Source organism: Zingiber officinale, chromosome 2A (genome assembly GCF_018446385.1).
Source record: "Zingiber officinale cultivar Zhangliang chromosome 2A, Zo_v1.1, whole genome shotgun sequence".
Lineage (NCBI taxonomy): Eukaryota > Viridiplantae > Streptophyta > Magnoliopsida > Zingiberales > Zingiberaceae > Zingiber > Zingiber officinale.
In genome coordinates this window covers 137,910,211-137,928,911 of record NC_055988.1, presented here as the reverse complement: position 1 = coordinate 137,928,911, position 18,701 = coordinate 137,910,211, and the positions used below count along the sequence as shown (strand labels likewise).

The 18,701-nt window shown below is 38.5% G+C and overlaps 2 protein-coding genes across 2 annotated transcripts; both read right to left on the bottom strand.

Moving 5' to 3' along the window:
• Positions 1-12,177: 12,177 nt before the first annotated feature.
• Positions 12,178-14,101, bottom strand: LOC122042425 (putative pentatricopeptide repeat-containing protein At3g28640). Its single transcript, XM_042602541.1, has one exon. It carries the CDS (start codon positions 14,021-14,023, stop codon positions 12,497-12,499), a length of 1,527 nt encoding a protein of 508 aa, XP_042458475.1. The 5' UTR covers positions 14,024-14,101; the 3' UTR covers positions 12,178-12,496.
• A 3,123-nt stretch (positions 14,102-17,224) lies between these two features.
• Positions 17,225-18,572, bottom strand: LOC122044029. Its single transcript, XM_042604577.1, has 3 exons — positions 18,477-18,572; positions 18,078-18,399; positions 17,225-17,412 (listed from the first exon to the last, which is right to left on the bottom strand). Exons 1-3 carry the CDS (start codon positions 18,570-18,572, stop codon positions 17,225-17,227), a joined length of 606 nt encoding a protein of 201 aa, XP_042460511.1.
• Between the last annotated feature and the right edge of the window lie 129 nt (positions 18,573-18,701).

Genomic DNA, 18,701 nt, shown 5'->3' with positions numbered 1-18,701 from the left:
TGGATCAAATCCCTTATGCCTCAGCCATAGGATCGATCATGTACGCCATGCTATGTACTCGACCTGATGACTCGTATGCTTTGAGCATGACGAGAAGATACCAATCAGATCCAGGTGAAAGTCACTGGATAGCGGTCAAGAATATTCTTAAGTACTTAAGAAGGACTAAAGAATATTTCTTGATATATAGAGGCAATGATGAGCTAGCTGTAAAGGGTTACAGTGATGCTAGCTTCCAGACCGACCAAGATGACTATAGATCGCAGTCGGGGTTCGTGTTTTGCATTAATGGTGGTGTTGTGAGCTGGAAGAGTTCGAAGCAGGACACAGTAGCTGATTCTACAACAGAGGTCGAGTATATTGCTGTATCAGAGGCAGCAAAGGAGGCAGTTTGGATTCGCAAGTTCATCACTGAACTTGGGGTGGTTCCTAGCATTACTGACCCTATTGAGCTCTATTGTGACAACAATGGAGCTATAGCACAGGCGAAGGAACCTCGCTCACACCAGCGGACCAAACACATACTACGACGCTTCCATCTCATTCAAGAGATCATCGAGAGAGGAGATGTGAAGATTTGCAGAGTACCTTCAAAGGCTAACATCGTAGATCCCTTGACCAAGGCTTTGGCACAGAGAAAGCATGATGGTCACACTAGGTCATTAGGGCTTAGAGCCTACACTGATTAACACTAGTGCTAGTGGAAGATTGTTAGCTAGAGCCCTAAAGCCAATCATTTGATGATTGTATTTTGGACTTGTTGTATCATATTCTATATAAATAAAGGCATTTGGTTTTTGGTTATTATACTTACTTGTATTGGTGCCAAATAAATTAAGTATAATAACGTCCTTGAGTAGACAGTTCTCACCTATATCAATCGGTTAGTTGAACTGATAGTGAGATGATATAGGGAACACTACTCTTAATCATTCCTAGTCGAGTATTAACATTCAGGGACAATGTTAATACAATAAGACTAGCATGTAGGTCAACTCGATGACTTGATCTCACAAGTCATGGATATAGAGATATCAAGTTGACACATGGGTATACATTAGAGAATGTATACTGAATGACCCGTCATGAGAAAGTATCATGGATCGTTATATTAGTGTCATATACTTTCTCATATGACTATTAGTATGATTACTAGTCCTTAGACCTGAAGTCACTATGGATCCCTACATAAGGAGTTATGTACTTTGGTTTCGTCAAACGTCACCCGTAACTGGGTGGACTATAAAGGCGATTACTGGGTATGTAACGAATTATGCAGAGGGATGTGAGTGATGTAGATGGGATCTATCCCTCCTATATGACGGGAGTGACATCGATATTCTTGATAGAGTGAGATCACGAAGTGCATGGCCATGCCCAAATGAGTCAATATGAGATATTGAGCTCATTTGATTGAGTGAGTCTACTTGGAGTTCAAGATTTAGATTGGTCAGAGGATGACACGGTCTATGCCTCACATTGATCAATCTAGATGTCTAGGATAGAAGGATACTTGTCATATATTGTGAGGAGTCACAATTAGTAGTCACAAGGTGATGTTGGATCTCAACATTCTTGTAACATTGGGTAGTAATGATGTGTTGCTAGATACCGCTCATTACTTATGCTCCTAAATGGGTTTAGGGGCATTGCCAACGTTACAAGAACCTATAGGGTCACACACTAAGGACAATTAGATAGAAATTAGGTTCATATGATGAACCAAGAGGATTAGATTCATTTGATGAATCAAATTGGATTAAGAGTAATCCTAATTGGGCTAACTTGAGTTGGAGTCAAGTTGATTCATATGTTTATGAGTCTAATTTAGATTATGACTCATTGAATCAATTTAATTAAATGAATTAGATTCATTATATTAAATTGGCCTGAATTAAATGGTTGGATTAGATCAACCATGAGAGAGATTAAGTCAAGTTTGACTTGACTTGAGAGGAAGATGAAGAGTCAAGTTTGACTTGACTTCATGCCACCTCATTGGTGAGTTGGCATTAAGTGGCCAATGATGAGGTGCCACATCATCATATTTAGCACATGCGTGTGCCACCTCATGGAGGTTACAAATCTCTTAATGGCCACACTTAATGCAAAAATGGGGGTTACACTTGGGAAAGTGGCCGGCCACCTTTTGTTGTGGATGTGAATTCATTTTCTCATTCATATGTGCATTCACTTCATCTCCTTCCTCTAGCCATTTTTGCTCTCCCTCTCCTTTCCTTGGCCGAATCCCATAAGGTGCTAGCACACCTTGTTTTGGTCATCTCCACCTAGTGTGTTCGTGTGGATACGTATAGAGAAGTATCTATCTTTGATACTTTCGAGATCCGACGAATCTTGGACGAGCGGGATACGAAAAAGGGCACGCATCGAAGGTATAGATCTCTTCCATGTAGATCTAGGAGTAGATCTAAGTTTTAGTAAACTCGTACTCGTATTTAAAATTTTGAAATCTATCCTTCGCACGAGATCCAGTGGCATGGGTGATTCGGGGTTTCCGCGACGCGAAAACACGATTTTCGCGGCCCGATAACCCAACAAGTCGGACTGTTAGGCAAGAGACAATGAGGAAGCTAATGACAGCCACCATATCTGAGGGGACACCCGTAAGGGATCATATCCTCAAAATGATGGCTTATCTGAATGAAATACAAGTCCTTGGAGGAGAAATCGATGGGGAAACCCAGGTCGATATAATTCTCCAAACGATACCCAAAAGTTTTGAGCAGTTCCGCCTGAACTATAACATGAACAAAAGAGAGTATACGTTGGCGGAACTTCTGACAGAATTACAGGCAGCAGAAGGAATATTTCGTCACAATTCTCAGATTCACTATACTGAAAATGGTTCTAATTCTAAGTTGAAAGGCAAGAAGAAGAAGAAACAGGTCTTTTCAGCGAAGAAGGTGAATAAACCTCAGAGTACAGGACAGAAAGCTGGAATGAAGAAGCCGAAGGGCAAGTGCTTCATCTGCAAGCAGTCTGGACATTACAAAGCGGATTGTCCTCGTAGGAACTAGAACAATAAAGGTATATCTCATACTCTAGTAGTTGAAACATGTTTAGCGGTGTTATCTACCAGCACCTGGTGTGTAGATACGGGAGCCACTGATCATGTCAGCAATTCTTTGCAGGGGTTCCAGGAAACCCGGCGACTATTTGATGGAGAGATAACTGTCTACATGGGCAATGCTACTAAGGTGGCGGTTGTTGCAGTGGGAGACGTCTACTTATCTTTTGATAGGAATAGAAATTTGATTTTAATAAATTGTCTTTATGTACCCAGTTTTAGAAAGAATTTAATTTTAGTTTCTAAACTGTATTTGGATGGATATTCAATCTCTTTTAGTAACAATGTCGTTATAAATAGAAATAAGGTGATTATTTGTTCTGGTGCATTGGTTGGCAATTTATATACTTTAAATTCAATTTCTCCCACAAAGCAAAATATGGAAATAAATAACACATCTTCTAACTCTAATAAGAGAAAAGAACCTTCGGAAATGAACCAAACATATCTTTGGCATCTAAGGCTTGGACATATTAATTTAAGTAGTATTCAAAGGCTTGTAGCCGATAGACTATTGGGTTCATTAGAGTTAGAAAACTTTCCAACATGTGAATCCTGCTTGGAAGGTAAAATGACCAAGAGACCTTTTAAGGCCAAGGGTTATAGAGCTAAAGATGCGTTAGAACTAGTTCATTCTGATTTGTGTGGTCCTATGTCTATCCAGGCAAGAGGAGGTTATGAATACTTCGTCTCCTTTATAGACGATTATTCAAGATACGGATACATTTACCTGATGCGCCGCAAGTCTGAATGCTTTAACAAGTTCAAAGAATATAGGGCTGATGTGGAGAAACATCTTGGTAAAAGTATCAAGACACTACGGTCTGACCGTGGTGGCGAATACCTCTTTGGAGAGTTTAGGAATTACTTATCAGAAGTCGGGATTCAATCCCAATTGTCTGCACCTGGAACACCCCAACAGAATGGTGTGGCAGAACGAAGGAATAGGACTCTTATGGAAATGGTTAGATCAATGATGAGTTATTCAAAATTACCGAATTCGTTTTGGGGATATGCTTTAGAAACAGCAGTGTACATTCTGAATATGGTACCTTCTAAAACAGTTCCTTCTACTCCCATGGAATTATGGAATGAGCGCAAGCCTAGTCTGAATCATATCCGGATATAGGGTAGTCCAGCACATGTGCTGAAGGGAGATACTGACAAGTTGGAATCATGTACAGAAGTTTGTCTATTTGTGGGATATCCTAAGGGAACGAAAGGTGGTTTGTTTTATAATCCTAAAAATCAGAAGATCATTGTTAGCACCAATGCTCGATTTTTAGAAGAAGATTATGTAATAAACCATAAGTCCATGAGTGAAATAATTCTAGAAGAAATTAGAGACACGTCAACTTCAGTACTAACAGTACAAGATGAAGTACCACAAGAGACTGCAACACATGTCACACATGATACACAACCACAGACGGTGCCTCGTCATAGTGGGAGGGTTGTAAGGCAACCTGAGAGATTCATGTTTTTGGGAGAGTCTTCGGACTTGATCCTGGGTAAACATGAACCTGATCCCCGGACATATGATGAAGCACTCCAAGATATAGATGCAGTATCTTGGCAAAAGGCAATGAATTCTGAAATAGTGTCTATGTACTCTAATAAGGTCTGGGAGCTTGTAGAACCACCTAATGGTGTAAAAGCCGTTGGATGCAAGTGGATCTACAAAAGGAAAAGAGGGACAGATGGGAAGGTAGAAACCTTCAAAGCAAAGCTTGTTGCGAAAGGATATATTTAGAAAGAGGGAATCGACTATGAGGAGACTTTTTCGCCGGTAGCCATGCTTAAGTCTATCCGGATACTTTTATCCATTGTTGCTCATATGGATTATGAGATTTGGCAAATGGATGTCAAGACAGCTTTCTTTAACGGAAGTCTTGAAGAAAACATCCATATGAAGCAACCAGAAGGGTTCATTGAAAAAGGCAAAGAGCATCTAGTGTGCAAACTTAATCGGTCCATTTACGGATTGAAGCAAGCTTCAAGATCTTGGAACATCCGATTTAATGAAGTAATCCAGTCATTTGGATTTATTCAGTGTCCGGATGAGTCTTGTGTATACAAGAAGTGTAACGGAAACGTGGTGGTATTTCTTGTACTATACGTAGATGATATTTTGTTAATTGACAACAATGTCAAGGTATTATCGGACGTAAGGGTATGGTTGTCCAAATAATTTGATATGAAGGACTTAGGAGAATGTGCACACATTCTTGGGATCAAAGTTATAAGGGATCGCAAGAAAAGAATGTTGTGTCTATCCCAAGCTTTATATATAGATACAATCCTTGCTCGTTTTAGCATGCAAAACTCCAAGAAAGGTTTCTTAACTTTTAGGCATGGAGTAGCCTTATTTAAAGAGATGTCCCCGAAGACATCAAAGGAGATTGAGGACATGAAGGTAATTCCTTATGCTTCGGCTGTAGGAAGCCTTATGTATGCAATGCTGTGTACGAGACCTGATATCTATTTTGTCATGAGCATGGTTAGCAGATATCAGAGTAACCCTGGACAAGGGCATTGGACTGCGGTAAAGCATATATTAAAGTACCTGAGAAGGACTAGAGATTATATGATAGTTTGCCAAGCAGACGATTTGCTCCCTGTGGGTTACACGGATTCGGACTTCCAATCAGATAGGGATAATAGTAAGTCAACATCAGGCTATGTGTTTACTCTAGGAGGTGGAGCCATTGCATGGAGGAGTGTTAAGCAGAAATGCGTCTCGGACTCAACCATGGAAGCTGAGTATGTTGCAGCCTCTGAGGCAGCAAAAGAAGTTGTATGGCTCAGGAACATTCTAATGGACTTAGATGTGATTCCTGGTTTGCCCAAGATCATCACAATTTATTGTGATAATAGAGATGTAGTTGCAAACTCGAAGGAACCACGAGCTTATAAAGCAAGTAAACATATAGAACGCAAGTACCACCTGATACGAGACATCGTCAAGCGAGGAGAAGTTATTGTCGCCAAGATTGCATCAGAAGATAACCTAGCAGATCCTTTCACAAAGGCCCTTCCAGCGAAAGCTTTTGATCGGCATGTGGAGAGAATGAGAATCAGATGTAAGGCAACATATCTGGCAGCTTAGTCTTTTAGTATAAGTGGGAGATTGTTAGAGTGTATACTAAAAGCCTAGCTTTTGTAAACATTTATTTGTTGAAATAAAAGAATCACATTGGTCAATTTCTACATTTATTTGTTAAATATAATTGTTCAATTAATTTATATAGTAGATAACATGGAGTGTGGTGTCATACTCACAAGATCATGTTGTCGGCTCTCTATAAATTATAAACAATTGCTCACGACTAAGATGGAAAGAAACAAATCATCAGTATAGTCGTAGTGTAATTAAGTATTAGTTTATCTTGACTAATAAATTACACTGATACACTTTAAGTGTATTGAGTAGGATCATTTAGGTAAGTTCTTTTTGTACTGACTTAGTAAAAGAACTAAACCTTAGTTATTATGGAAGTGTGTACTCTTAATCCTAATATAATAACAAGCACATATATTTAATATTTATTTCTTTGACTTATCAAAGGGTGAGGTTTAGCTCGATAAATTAATATGCCCGATAAGTTGGGAAATGATATTACTTATAGTGTGTGTTGTTGATTATAGAAGGAATCTGTGTGCTAGTTATCTAGGTTGAGAATGTCCCCAAGAGGAGCTCATAAGGATTGCCATGTTAAACCCTGCAGGTGGACCTAGTCCAACATGACAATAAAGTTGAGTGGTACTACTCTTGGAGCTAGATATTAATTAAGTGAGTTGTCAGTAACTTACTTAATTAGTAGACATTCGTAATCTTAAATATAGGAAGACTAACACACTCATAATAAGAAGGAGCCCATAATGTAATTTGGGATTGGTGCGGTAGTGCGATAATAATTCTCTAGTGGAATGAGTTATTATCGATGAACTTGAGTTGTGTGTTTGAGGCGAACACGGGATACTCAAGCTCATCGGAAGGCTAAAACCAATTTCTCCTCTAGGTCCCTGTCATAGCCTCATTATAACCTCAAGTTCATCCAAATGTAAGGCTCTTCTTGGTGTCCAAGAAGTGGGCCAGTCCAATGCTTGGTGACCAAGCAAGGGTCGGCCCTTTGCTTGGTGACCAAGCATGAAGGGGCCGACCACAATAATTCAAAAAGGGAGGGTTGTTTTGAATTTTTAAAATCTTCTTTTTGTAGAAAACTATATGTTTTAAAAGAGAGATTTTAATTTTTAAAACTTTCCTTATTTGAATTAGGCCACATGTTTTAATAGAGAGTTTTAAAAGTTTTAAAATTTTCCTTTTTTAACCATCCTCATGGTTTAAGAAAAAAAGGGAGATAAGTTTTAAAATTAAAATTTTCTATCATCATGTTAAAAAAGAAAATTTTGTTAGAGAAGTTTTAAATTTTAAAACATGATTTTAATTTTTTAAAACTTTCCTTTTTTAACTCTAGGAAAGAGAGCATGTAAAATTTTATAAGAGTTTTTCTTCTTGTAAAATTTTATAAAAAAAAAATTATTATTCCTTTCCTAAATATGGTGGCCGGCCAAGCTTAATCCTAAACCAAATAGGATTGATCTCAACTATTGATTGGTGATTGATTCAATCAAGAGGAAAGAAAAGGAAAAATAAAAAGGGAAAAGGAAAAACTCTTGGATGATTTTATTTTTGTAAAGGGTTTTTCCTTATTTGCCTTGGGCAAGTAATATAAAAGAAGGGGTGAGGGGGCTTCATGAGACACAACTCTTATTCTTTTGCTTCGGTAATCTCTTGGTGGCCGGCCCTCTCCTTTCTCCTTTTCCTTTTGCTCTCTTCTCCTTGGTGGTGGTGGTGGCCAAATTCTAGAGGAAGAGGAAGGATATTGCACCAACAGTTATCAATTTTCACTTTTTTCTTCATTTCTATGTTCCGGTTCTCTAAGTTGAGAGGTATTTTATTTGCTTCATCGATCGGCTCCTTGTATCCTTATAGAATGGAGAACATTGGTCAATGTTGATTTTCAGATAGACCTCCATCATCTTCTTCCAATAAGAGAAGTCATCTCCATTGTACAATGGTGGATGAACGATGATGTAGCCCTCGTTTTGTACTATTGAAAAGGGTTCTTGCATAAACAAAAAAGACCAGAAAGAGGTACCAAAACTTGATCTTAGATTAGTAGTGTTGCGTTATCATATCATGCTTGCATGTCATCATGCATTATTTGTTTGTTTCCTATAGCATGATTCTAATATAATAGACTTTATGTTCTTGTGATAGTATGTTAATATGCTTAGCAATTTATTTTTCTTCTATCAGTAGCAGCATGACTTTAGCAATATTTTTACCGTTAAGAGTTTTGGTGTTGGCCTAATTGTTTAGGATCTCTCTTCACTTCATGCTTGACTTTAATAATTGATATATTTGTGAATAATTATGATTCATAGAATCGAACTAGTACTCTTGTTTTCTATATGACCCCTTATTACATTTTGGTTACTGAAAAAACTTAGATCATGATACTCATTGGGAAAAATCAAAATCCCAAAAAAAAAGGAGAAAAAAATTGTGGTGAAAAAGAAAGTTTCCTAAGCATTGCACATTCCAGAAAAAAAATATGGGATAAAAACAATTATCGTGAGTAAACTGATAAAGTACCCCTTTGAGACCGAGTTATATTACTAGGAAAATATCTATCATGTTTCTCTTAATATCTCCTTTGAGACCTTGTGTAGATGGTGCATAGCACGTTGGAGGAACGAACCATATGTGTGACAAGTAAGTGTCTATCACCGAAAGCATTAGAAATACAGTTAGATGATAACTTGATTAGGATTAGAAGTTGAAAACTATAAAGAGTTAAGCCACTTTTTGCACTGGGCACGGATAACTTTTAGTTAGGCCGCACTAAGACGATTCGGTTATCTTTGTTCATTAGTGAAACTACATGATAGGATTAGACTTGAAACAGAGTAAAAACGGAGTCCATGGCCTCTGACATGGCCCCCCATGCATCGTGGGACGGTCCTGTCTGACAATATAGCTTCTGACACTGTCACGGCGCAGTCCAATGGCATAATCGTTGTCCATTTTTCTGAGGCAGCAACAACAATCTAAACAAGGCATAAATTTTGAGTCAGGATGAATTATAAGGTTCACAACCTATCGTATCAAAGATAATTCCAAGATCTACAAGTTTTATTCAAGGTGAAACCCATAAAAACTAAGTCTAAAAGAATGAAAATGTTATTTTGGTGGCATCCCGACAATTTAGGAAGGACCTAGTAGATTTGGAAGGTTTTGAGGCTATAAAAGAATCCATGGAAATATTGTTCAGGGCATCTAGGATTTGGGGCTCAACCCCCTTTCCTAGGAGGAGGGTTTTCCTAGTGACAGGGAATCCTAGGAGCACCGTCCAAGAAGCCATCGAAGTTTCTATCTACCCTTGGAGATCCTTCCAAAAAACACCCATCTTGGCTAAGCTTTCTCTTCTCCTCTTTCTATCTGTTTTGAGTTGTAGGATGCTTAATTCAATATCTTTTCATTGTAACTCCATCTTCATAGAGTAGTTCTCTAGATTTTAAGACAAGGGAATAGTTCGTTGTATTGTTGACATGCTTTTTAATATAAGTCTATTTACCTTTCTCTATTGCATGATGTGCTTGTTTCATGATCCAACTTCATTGTGCATACACGATTGTGACACTAACCATGTACCTTTATATCTCATGGAACGCAAGAAAAAATTGAAAGATGAACTCAAATCTCTGAACTATAAAAATTGTGACATGAGGAGTTGGCCATGAAAGTAGTTTAAGACCTCACAAGAACATCATTGGCTATCACAGAGCATAATGGGTTTGCCCCAACTCGGCATCACAAAGTAGGGGATGTCACTTAGAGTACCATGGGGCATCATGACAGGAGCCTCCCTTAGAAAGTTGTCGCTCTAGTAAACTCACTTTGAAAGTAGACATCGAGTTTGGGTAGGCATGCCGGTATAATTTTAAAAATATATATTGGTATTTAGGGATAAACCACCTACATGCAAACAAAATTAAGGTAAGAAAGTAAGTAGAACTTAAGGCATCAACAACAATTGTGACGAAATTGAAATCCTAGAATTGTTCCCCCAAATTTGGATTTATTCAACAACTTGTCTGTCTGCTCTCAATTCAATTTTGTTCTTTCTCAACTTTTGCGATTTCTAACTTTCTAGATAATTTGGTTTGTAAATTCGATTGATACTCTATTTTATAGTACTTGTGGGATTGATCCTTTTATTACTTGATAACAATCGTGCACTTGTGATTTTCTCCCATCATTGGTATTGCAAGAAAGTCTTAGTGGATTAGATCTATCAGACACTGAGCAGAAGAAAAAGTTCAAACAGGTCAGCTAGACCGGATATTTGGAGGGTAAGTAAGATAAGTCCTGGAGAAGCATTTAGTTTTGGAAGGCAATTAGAACACATCCTAATTAAACAATAACAAGCGTTGTTCCGACTAAAGAAATAAGAGCTTTCTAAGTTGAGATTAGACAGTCCTAACTATCAAGATTAACTCATGCATAATTATATTGTTTCTAACTATCTTTTGCAAGACTACTATTATTATTCTTGTTGTGCTAACTCTGTTTTGCATAAAACAAAGAACCGGATTGATCAAAGAGTTCAGTCGATTGAATAGGATGGTTCAGTCAACTGATCCGGGTGGATAAGCACAGATAGATCCATATCCATACAAAGAAGGAAACAACGGTCCAATCGACTGATCATGTCGATTAGTCCACCAAACAAACATGGAAAGAATTGAACAAATATGATTGGATCAACGTAGTAAAGGAAATTCTAGGGTCCAGTCGACTAGACAAGGTTCAGTCGACCAGAAATGCAAATTTTGTAGGATCGATTAGAAGATATCAGAGTAAACAAGGAAAAAAGCAGGACTAGTTGTCTAATAAGAGTTCAGTCGACTAGAAGGTTTCAGTCGACTGATCAAGTTTCAGTCGACCGGATAAAGCCTATAAAAGAAACCTAGGGAACCAAGGCTCAGTATTAATTCTCTCATCGATCCATCTTCCTCCTACTGCTCCGTTCATGCAAGTATGCTACTGCTGCACCGAGAGGCTCTTTGACAACCTATAACTAAATTCTACTACATTATAAGTATAATTTACTTGTATTTATTTAAGGGGATAGTAGCATGTTACTATCTTCCTCACATCTTGTACAAGTTTTTCTCCTTTGAAAGTTCTTTCGGAGAGGAGAACTTTATTGGATTGCCAAGTAGGAAATGGTCCAAGGGATTTTGGGCATTGGAATAGCCGCCGCTAAATTATGAACCAAGTAACTAATATTGTCTTTCATAATCTATTTTTCCACTACAATTTTATTTCTAATTTTAAAAGAAAAGAAAGTTTTCCACGATCACACTTTACGATCCTACACTAACTTCATTAATTGATCATGCAACGTAGGCTCATGTATTAGTTTTGGATGAAATTGTTACATGCTTAAGCTACTTAAATTTGGAAAGTTAAGGGAAAAAAGTTATTCAAAAGGTTTAATGAGCACAACAAAGGTTTTCCTTACGAAATTTAACTAGTATGAGCCAATGTAACAATTTTGGCAAAATTGTCATATGTACTTAAAGAATTCAAAAATAAAGTAATGGTTACAATTAGAGGGGTCGAAAATTGCTAGTTATATTGGAATCTCCATAGGTCAAGGTTCATCTAATACTGTTATCTAACATTGGTAGCTTAGACAGTCTTCTAGGGCTTCAGTAATAGAATGGCTCCACAGAGTTCAAAGTTCATGCACCCTAAATCTAAACAAAGCATGAGGCAAGCCCTACAACCCTAAAACTTCTTGTAATAAAGTAAAATCCTAAAACTCTAAGACCCTTTACATATTTCCCACTTTTGAAGAATTGTTCATTGTGTCTAGGAGATTATGTAGCTTAAACTGGTCAAGAACCTAAGAGAATCTTGTCTCATGGTATTATTGATGAGAATGTCTGCAAACTTGCCCATGGCAGGCAAATGGTCCAAATAGATTCAGAGAGTATCTACGCTTTGATACTGATAACCACACTCCACTAAATATCAAATAAGAGACTGCTACAATGTAGTTGAATGCTTTAACAAAGAATTTTCAATTCTTCGGCTCCCAATGACAACCATGCGATCAGTCCAAATACACTGAAAGTTGATGTATCTCAGAGATCGATCAGACGAGCGTTGATATATAAAACTATTTTAGTGAAATCTTCTGTCGACCCTGCTCGTCTCTGTAACTGAGAACCAGAAGAAGGATTGATCATTTAAATTCTGTAGAAATTCTCTTCTCTGTGATCACCCATGATGTTGTTCACTTCAATGAGAAGCATCATGCATGCATTTCAGATCCATGAAGAAGGTCTGTCATCCTCAGTGCAGGAGCATATATGATCTGTCAACAGTTCGAGCATCGTCCATATCTCCGTCCGCCGAGGGTGCGCTTGATCCCCTGCCACAAAGGAGCTCGCTTTCCCTTCCACATGGATCGCACTGCGCGCTGGCGTCTTCTTGCTCCCTCTGCTCCCGACCAGCTTCCTAACCTTGCAAGCCTCCTCTTTCCTATTGGCATTCAGGTAGATGTTGGACAACTGCACATACACCCCCTCGTCGTCTCCATCGCTCTCGGTGAAGCGCTGGAGCTCCGCCACAGCTGTCTCCGCCAGTTCCACATTTCCCTGTATCCTGCATCCTGTCAGCAACGAGCCCCACACCGAGGCCAGCGGCCTCATCGGCATTCTGCGTATGAGCAGCAGAGCTTCCTCCAACCTCCCCACCCGGCACAGCATATCCACGGCGCAGCTGTAGTGCTCGTGCTCCGGCGCCACTTCGTACTTAGCCTCCATGTCACCCAACAGAAGCAAGCCATCCTCCACGCGGCCGGCATGCGCACAGGCGGCCAGCGCCCCGAGCAGCACGACCCCGTCCGGGCGCAACTGGTCCACCTCCTGCATCCGCCGCACGCAGGCGATCGCCTTCTCCGGGAAGCCGTGCATCGCATAGGCCCCGATCATGGTCGCCCACATGTGGTTGTTTCTGTTAGGCACCGCGTCGAAAACCTCCACGGCATCTTTTATGCAGCCGCACTTGGCGTACATGCTCACGAGGGCCGAGCCCAGGAAAGTGTCCTTCGCATAGGATGCGTCCTTGGAGGCAAGATATTTGTGGATTCGGACGCCCTGCTCGAGAGCGCCTGCGTGGGCGCAGGCAGTGAGGGCGGTGGTGACGGCGAAGTTATCAGGCTCTAAGTTGGAGAGCAGCAAGCGGTCGAAAAGACGAAGCGCCTCGGAGGGAACGCCGCGCCGGATGAACACGTTCATCAGGACGTCGTAGTGGACGGCGTCGGGGTTGGGGATTTCGTCGAACAGCTTCGGGGCGTCGTCGATGGCGTGAGAGTAGAGCCGCAGAAGGGCGGTCTGGACGTAGGGATCGGCAGAGGAGAGGCCGTTCTTGACGACGAGGGCGTGGACCTGGGCGCCATCGACGAGGGATCCGTTTGCGGCGCAGGCGGCGAGAACGAAGGGGAAGGAGTGGTGGTCAGCTGCGGCGGAGGCGAGAAGGCGGCGGAATAGAGGGAGGGCGGCACGAGGATGGGGGCTGCGGGCGTGGGCGCGGATGAGGGCGTTGTGGGCGAAGGTGCTGGGGGGATAAGGGGCGTGGTGGAAGAGGAGAGAGGCGTAGGGGAGGGAGGGTGGGCGGAGGGAGCAAGCGGCGAGGATGAGGCGGCTGAGGACGAAGGGGTGGAGGTGGAGGCTGCCAACCAGGAAGAGGGCGTGGGCGGCACGGAGGTGGCGCTCGGAGGAGCAGCGACGGAGAAGGAACATGCAGCGGTTGTGGACGTCCGGCTCCACCGGCGCCACCGGCGCCACCATGCGGATTTCGTTCCTTCGACTCGGGTCGGGTCAAATCCATTTATCTGGTCCCCATGCTGAAGTAGGAATTATTTTAGGAGAGATGTCCCGAAAATGACGTGTTCCTGTATTTCCTCGTCGATCGGACGGTTATGACATTCTCATGATATATACATTATACTTAAGATATGATTTAATTCGTCCGATCGATGAGGAAACACGAACGCACATCATTTTCGAGACAAAGAATCGCATCTCTTATTTTAGTAGTCTGTCCACCGAAATCAATTTTACTAAATTATTTCAGGGTTCCTGCCTCTAAGCTTAGTGTTAGTCGCCCTCGTTCCAATCAGCACTGTTAACTACAAAGAGATTTTGAGTAATCATAAATTACTCTTAGAAAAAAAACGCTCTGCAAAATATTTAAAAATAGATATATAAATTAATAGCTTATGATTTTTATTCCTAAACTTTTTCTTAATATTTTTTCCCTTTACATATTATTTTTCGAGATTTTATCAATCACGTCTTCCACATAACCTTAGGTGTATCTTTTATTAACGTACTAAATATCTAATTATTCTTGATTGGTACGTCAAGATAGAATTTTTTTTATTTATTAAATGTGCAATCAACTTTATCTAATATTAATTTTGATTGGACCTTGGGTATTACCAAATCACGGAGTTTCCGCTTACCGACACCTATTCTACTTTCCACCTACTAAAACCTTTTGAAGTTTTCATTTGTTGGTGATGCACATTCCTTGTTGTATTTAGTCCAGTTTGATTCACTTGAATTTCATTGGTATCTAATCAATTTGGTCCTTCTTAGCATATTAACTTAATTATATAACTTGGCCCAATCAAAAAAAAAAAAAAAAAAAATTATTATATTAACGGTCCTCTTAGTACCAATCCCATGGATATAGAGAGAGGTACATGTAGATATACAAACATCAGACGCATAGTGAGATAAACCTCATGTCGTCAATATTTTAAAATCGACCTCTGACCATTACGCCACCGTATGTACTATGCCTTGGGGCATAAGTTGACCCAATTAAGATTGCTCCAGCATATTATCCAAAAATAATAAACTACAAAACCTTATCTTAAGGCATGGGGTGTTGCCACATAAGGTCTTGGGGTCGAAACTCGGTGTGACCGAGCATAACCTTCCTCATGTCTTGGCCATTTGCACTAATGGCTAGTAATCACCCGTGATTTACCTCCTCCGTGCCTTTTGCCACATGATTGCATCAACAAAATTGTTATAAACATTTACATCAATTTCCTTAAATATAGAAATTATCTTAAATTTTACATTTTATATAAAAAAAATTACATTAACTATTTTATTCATTCCCTAAATTTAAATTTCATAAATACTATCTCACTAAATTTAGAAAATAAAATCTATTTTCTAAATATTAAAATATTATTTAATTTAAGAAAGAAAAAAAATAAAAGAAATGAATTAGATAATAAAAAATAGATATTACATAAGTAGAGAAAAAAATAATTAAAAAATGAAAACTATAGAGGAAAATAATAAAAAAATAAAGAAAATAGAATTTTTAAGGTAACTAATGTAGTGTGTAATGAAAAATGATTATTTAAATTTAATAAAGTGGATTATTTATTTTAAATTTTAGAGATATTATAGAGAAACTGATGTTATACTCTTAGGCTGCGTTTAGTAGGATGTAATGTAATCAAATTTATAATGTAATGTAATGTAATCAGGATTACATGGTGATACTACGCATGTAATCTTTGATTACAAGGGTGATTACATTCCTTGTTTGGTGTATATTATTTTTGATAATGAATGTAATTCACATTATTGTAAAATGACAAAAATAACCTTATAATAGAATTTAAATAATTTTATTCTTCCTCTCAATTAAATCAAATTTAATATGGCTAAACCAAATAAGATCAAATTAAATAAAATTATTTACAAATACTGTGCGGTTGATTTTGATGAAAAATGGTCGGACAAGTAAATTATACTGTTTAATACTAGAGAAAATCACATTAGATTTTTCAGGTACTCGACCTTCTGCATATTGGATCATTGTTACAAATACATTTAACACGAGAAACATAGCAGTCTGCATATGCTATACAATACGTTTTCTATACAATGCATTTTCTGACTTGATGCATGCACGGGCTGCTAACTTCCCTGCAAAGGAGCTCCTAGTGAGGAAGCAATGGCATCAAAGGCAGCATCTTCTCTTTCACCTTGCAAAATATCATAATCATATACATGATCTTGCACCACCTTTTCAAAATCTGGAACAGCATGGCCAGGTAACTAACACCGAAAGAATAAACCAAAGCGCAAGTCAATGAACTATTTGATTTAACAAGAAACAACAAAACTAGCAAGTGAAGCAAAAGATTAAATATTTTGACCCTTCTAGAAATTAGTAAGACTTATGTGCTACAAAAAAAACCATAGGCAAAGTGATTTTTCATGTGAATTTGTTTGATTTGTCAAACATGTGAGATAAAGCAATTGAATTGCATGCAAAGACATAAGAGGCAGTGTCAAATCTATTAGAGAAAATAATCTTGCAGAAGGGGCACCATTTGAGTGTGCAGATAGAGCCAAGCCAAGAGGATCAAAAATGTAAAAATAACCTCAAGAAACAATAGTCATGAGGTCACAGAGGAAGTATCCACTAATCATTCCCAGCCCGTAGTAAAGAGCACTGCCTTGAACTTTCCATGGTGGAGGCAGGTGCAGACTGCATACTTCTTCCATGCTTAATGTTGTTCCTTCAAAAACAACTGTCAAAGAAGCAGCCTGGAAGTCGCCTAAAATACAAAAGATCAAAATCAATTAGGAAAACACTCATGTCTAGCCAGTCAAAAAATTGCCTTCTTCAGTATCTTCACACTAATAAATAAATAGCATTAACCATCAACAAGATGGGATCAAAACTGTGCCCAAATCTATTTTAACCTAAATTCTGTTAGAGCAAAGATTGTCGAGGATGTTCCCGTTTGTCATATATCAGGTGCAATTTCTTTGCTTTGCATTTGTCAGCCAACTCTAAAAGATCATACAGTACAAAGTCACTTTCACCATAATCAGTTGCAGTACATGCACATAATCAGTTGCATCAAAAGTTAACTTGACACCTAATCCATAAAGTAAAGATTTAAATTTAGATAACTCAGAGGGAACAACATAAAGATAAGGGTGCTACTTCACAAGAGAGTCAAATGCAAGCACCATGGGAGATACAAAATTGTCGCCTATATAAACCCAAGGAACATCATCCAAGTATTCTTTAAGAACATCAAATTTATGGGAGCCAACAAATTCCTGTAAATATGAATACATAGACGGGATTTCTCTTGCTAACACAACATCAATTGATAGCTCATTCTCTGGCAGAAGTTTTAGTTTATCATAGGAACTCGAAAACTGAATCAACTAAGAACACACAAAATCTATACTTGGATTATCCTTCCAGCAAAGCTTTTGCTCAAGGTAAAATGAATGAGTCTACTGCATCAAGAATTTGCATTTTAGATGAAACCACCCACATCTGAGATTTTGGCCTAGTACAATTTGGAGATGCCACAAAATTCGCCTATATAATGAATTCTAAGAATGAACACATATATATTTTTTAAACAAGATCAAATTAAATCAAACTAAATTTAATCACAGGAACAAAACCAAACTAAAGTAAATCACATCAAATTTTAATAAACCGAACAAAGTTAACCACCAAGTTTGCATTAAAAACAAAGTTTAACCACCAAATTCTCTAGGAAATTACAAGTTTAACTTGTCCAAAGAAATTACAACAAAACCTACAAGTCTACGCCTCAAATATCTCCATTCAATAATGCTTTCACAAAAACTTCTTTCTCATCATCTGGTATGGTGAAGAAAATATCTGTAGTCTCACGATCACAACCAATTTTTCTTGTCGCTTTGTGTTGCTCCAACATGCTAAGCCCAGGTAACTTTGTTAAAACCTCATTAATTTTCATTCTTTTTTCAATGTCTTCATCATATTCCAATGCTTTACTTAATCAATTACTTGCATTGTTAAGTTCTTCCCCAAGAATAGCTATCGCCTCTCTGATAACTCGAGACAAATCTTTAGTGCTCTCGGTCTTTCTCCTTTTTGGCTTAGAATTCTCTTCGCTTGATTCAAATATGAAATCTTGGACATATGAAGCATAATCCCCATCAACACCTATACTTTCATCATTTTCAACTGCAACTTTGTCTAATTCTTCAACAATATCAGCAGGAACTTGAGCATCTTTCCCAGATGAACGGTCTCCACCAAAAATGATAGAAAGTTCCTCATAGTAAGCCAATGACTTGTATCTAAATTGTTCTACATCTCCATGAGTCTATAAAATAAAATTTATATTACTAACTAAACAAATTAAAAATAAAAATAAATCATTTTAATAATAAAATAAATTACCTTAATATATTCATCCCACACAGAATTCTCAGCCGTAACAATTTTTTTCTGAGTCCCAACCAAAACCGCTGCTACCAACTCCATACAACATGTCATGGACAACATTGTGGAGCTTCTGGAAAGTTTTTAACCTTGATTCAATGTGTGGTTTTGCCTTAATTCCATATCTAGGCAAGCTAACCTCAAGCATTTGTTGTAGCTTTAGTCCATGTCCTGGCCTAAAAC

Bases quoted from the DNA above. Each gene is read 5' to 3' on its own strand.
- LOC122042425 (XM_042602541.1), bottom strand. From the start codon at position 14,023: ATGGTGGCGCCGGTGGCGCCGGTGGAGCCGGACGTCCACAACCGCTGC.
- LOC122044029 (XM_042604577.1), bottom strand. From the start codon at position 18,572: ATGACATGTTGTATGGAGTTGGTAGCAGCGGTTTTGGTTGGGACTCAG. The intron at 18,400-18,476 runs GTAATTTATTTT...TTTATTTTATAG, and splicing joins TGTGGGATGAATATATTAAG to ACTCATGGAGATGTAGAACA. The intron at 17,413-18,077 runs GTAATTGATTAA...AACTTCTGCCAG, and splicing joins GGAAGAACTTAACAATGCAA to AGAATGAGCTATCAATTGAT.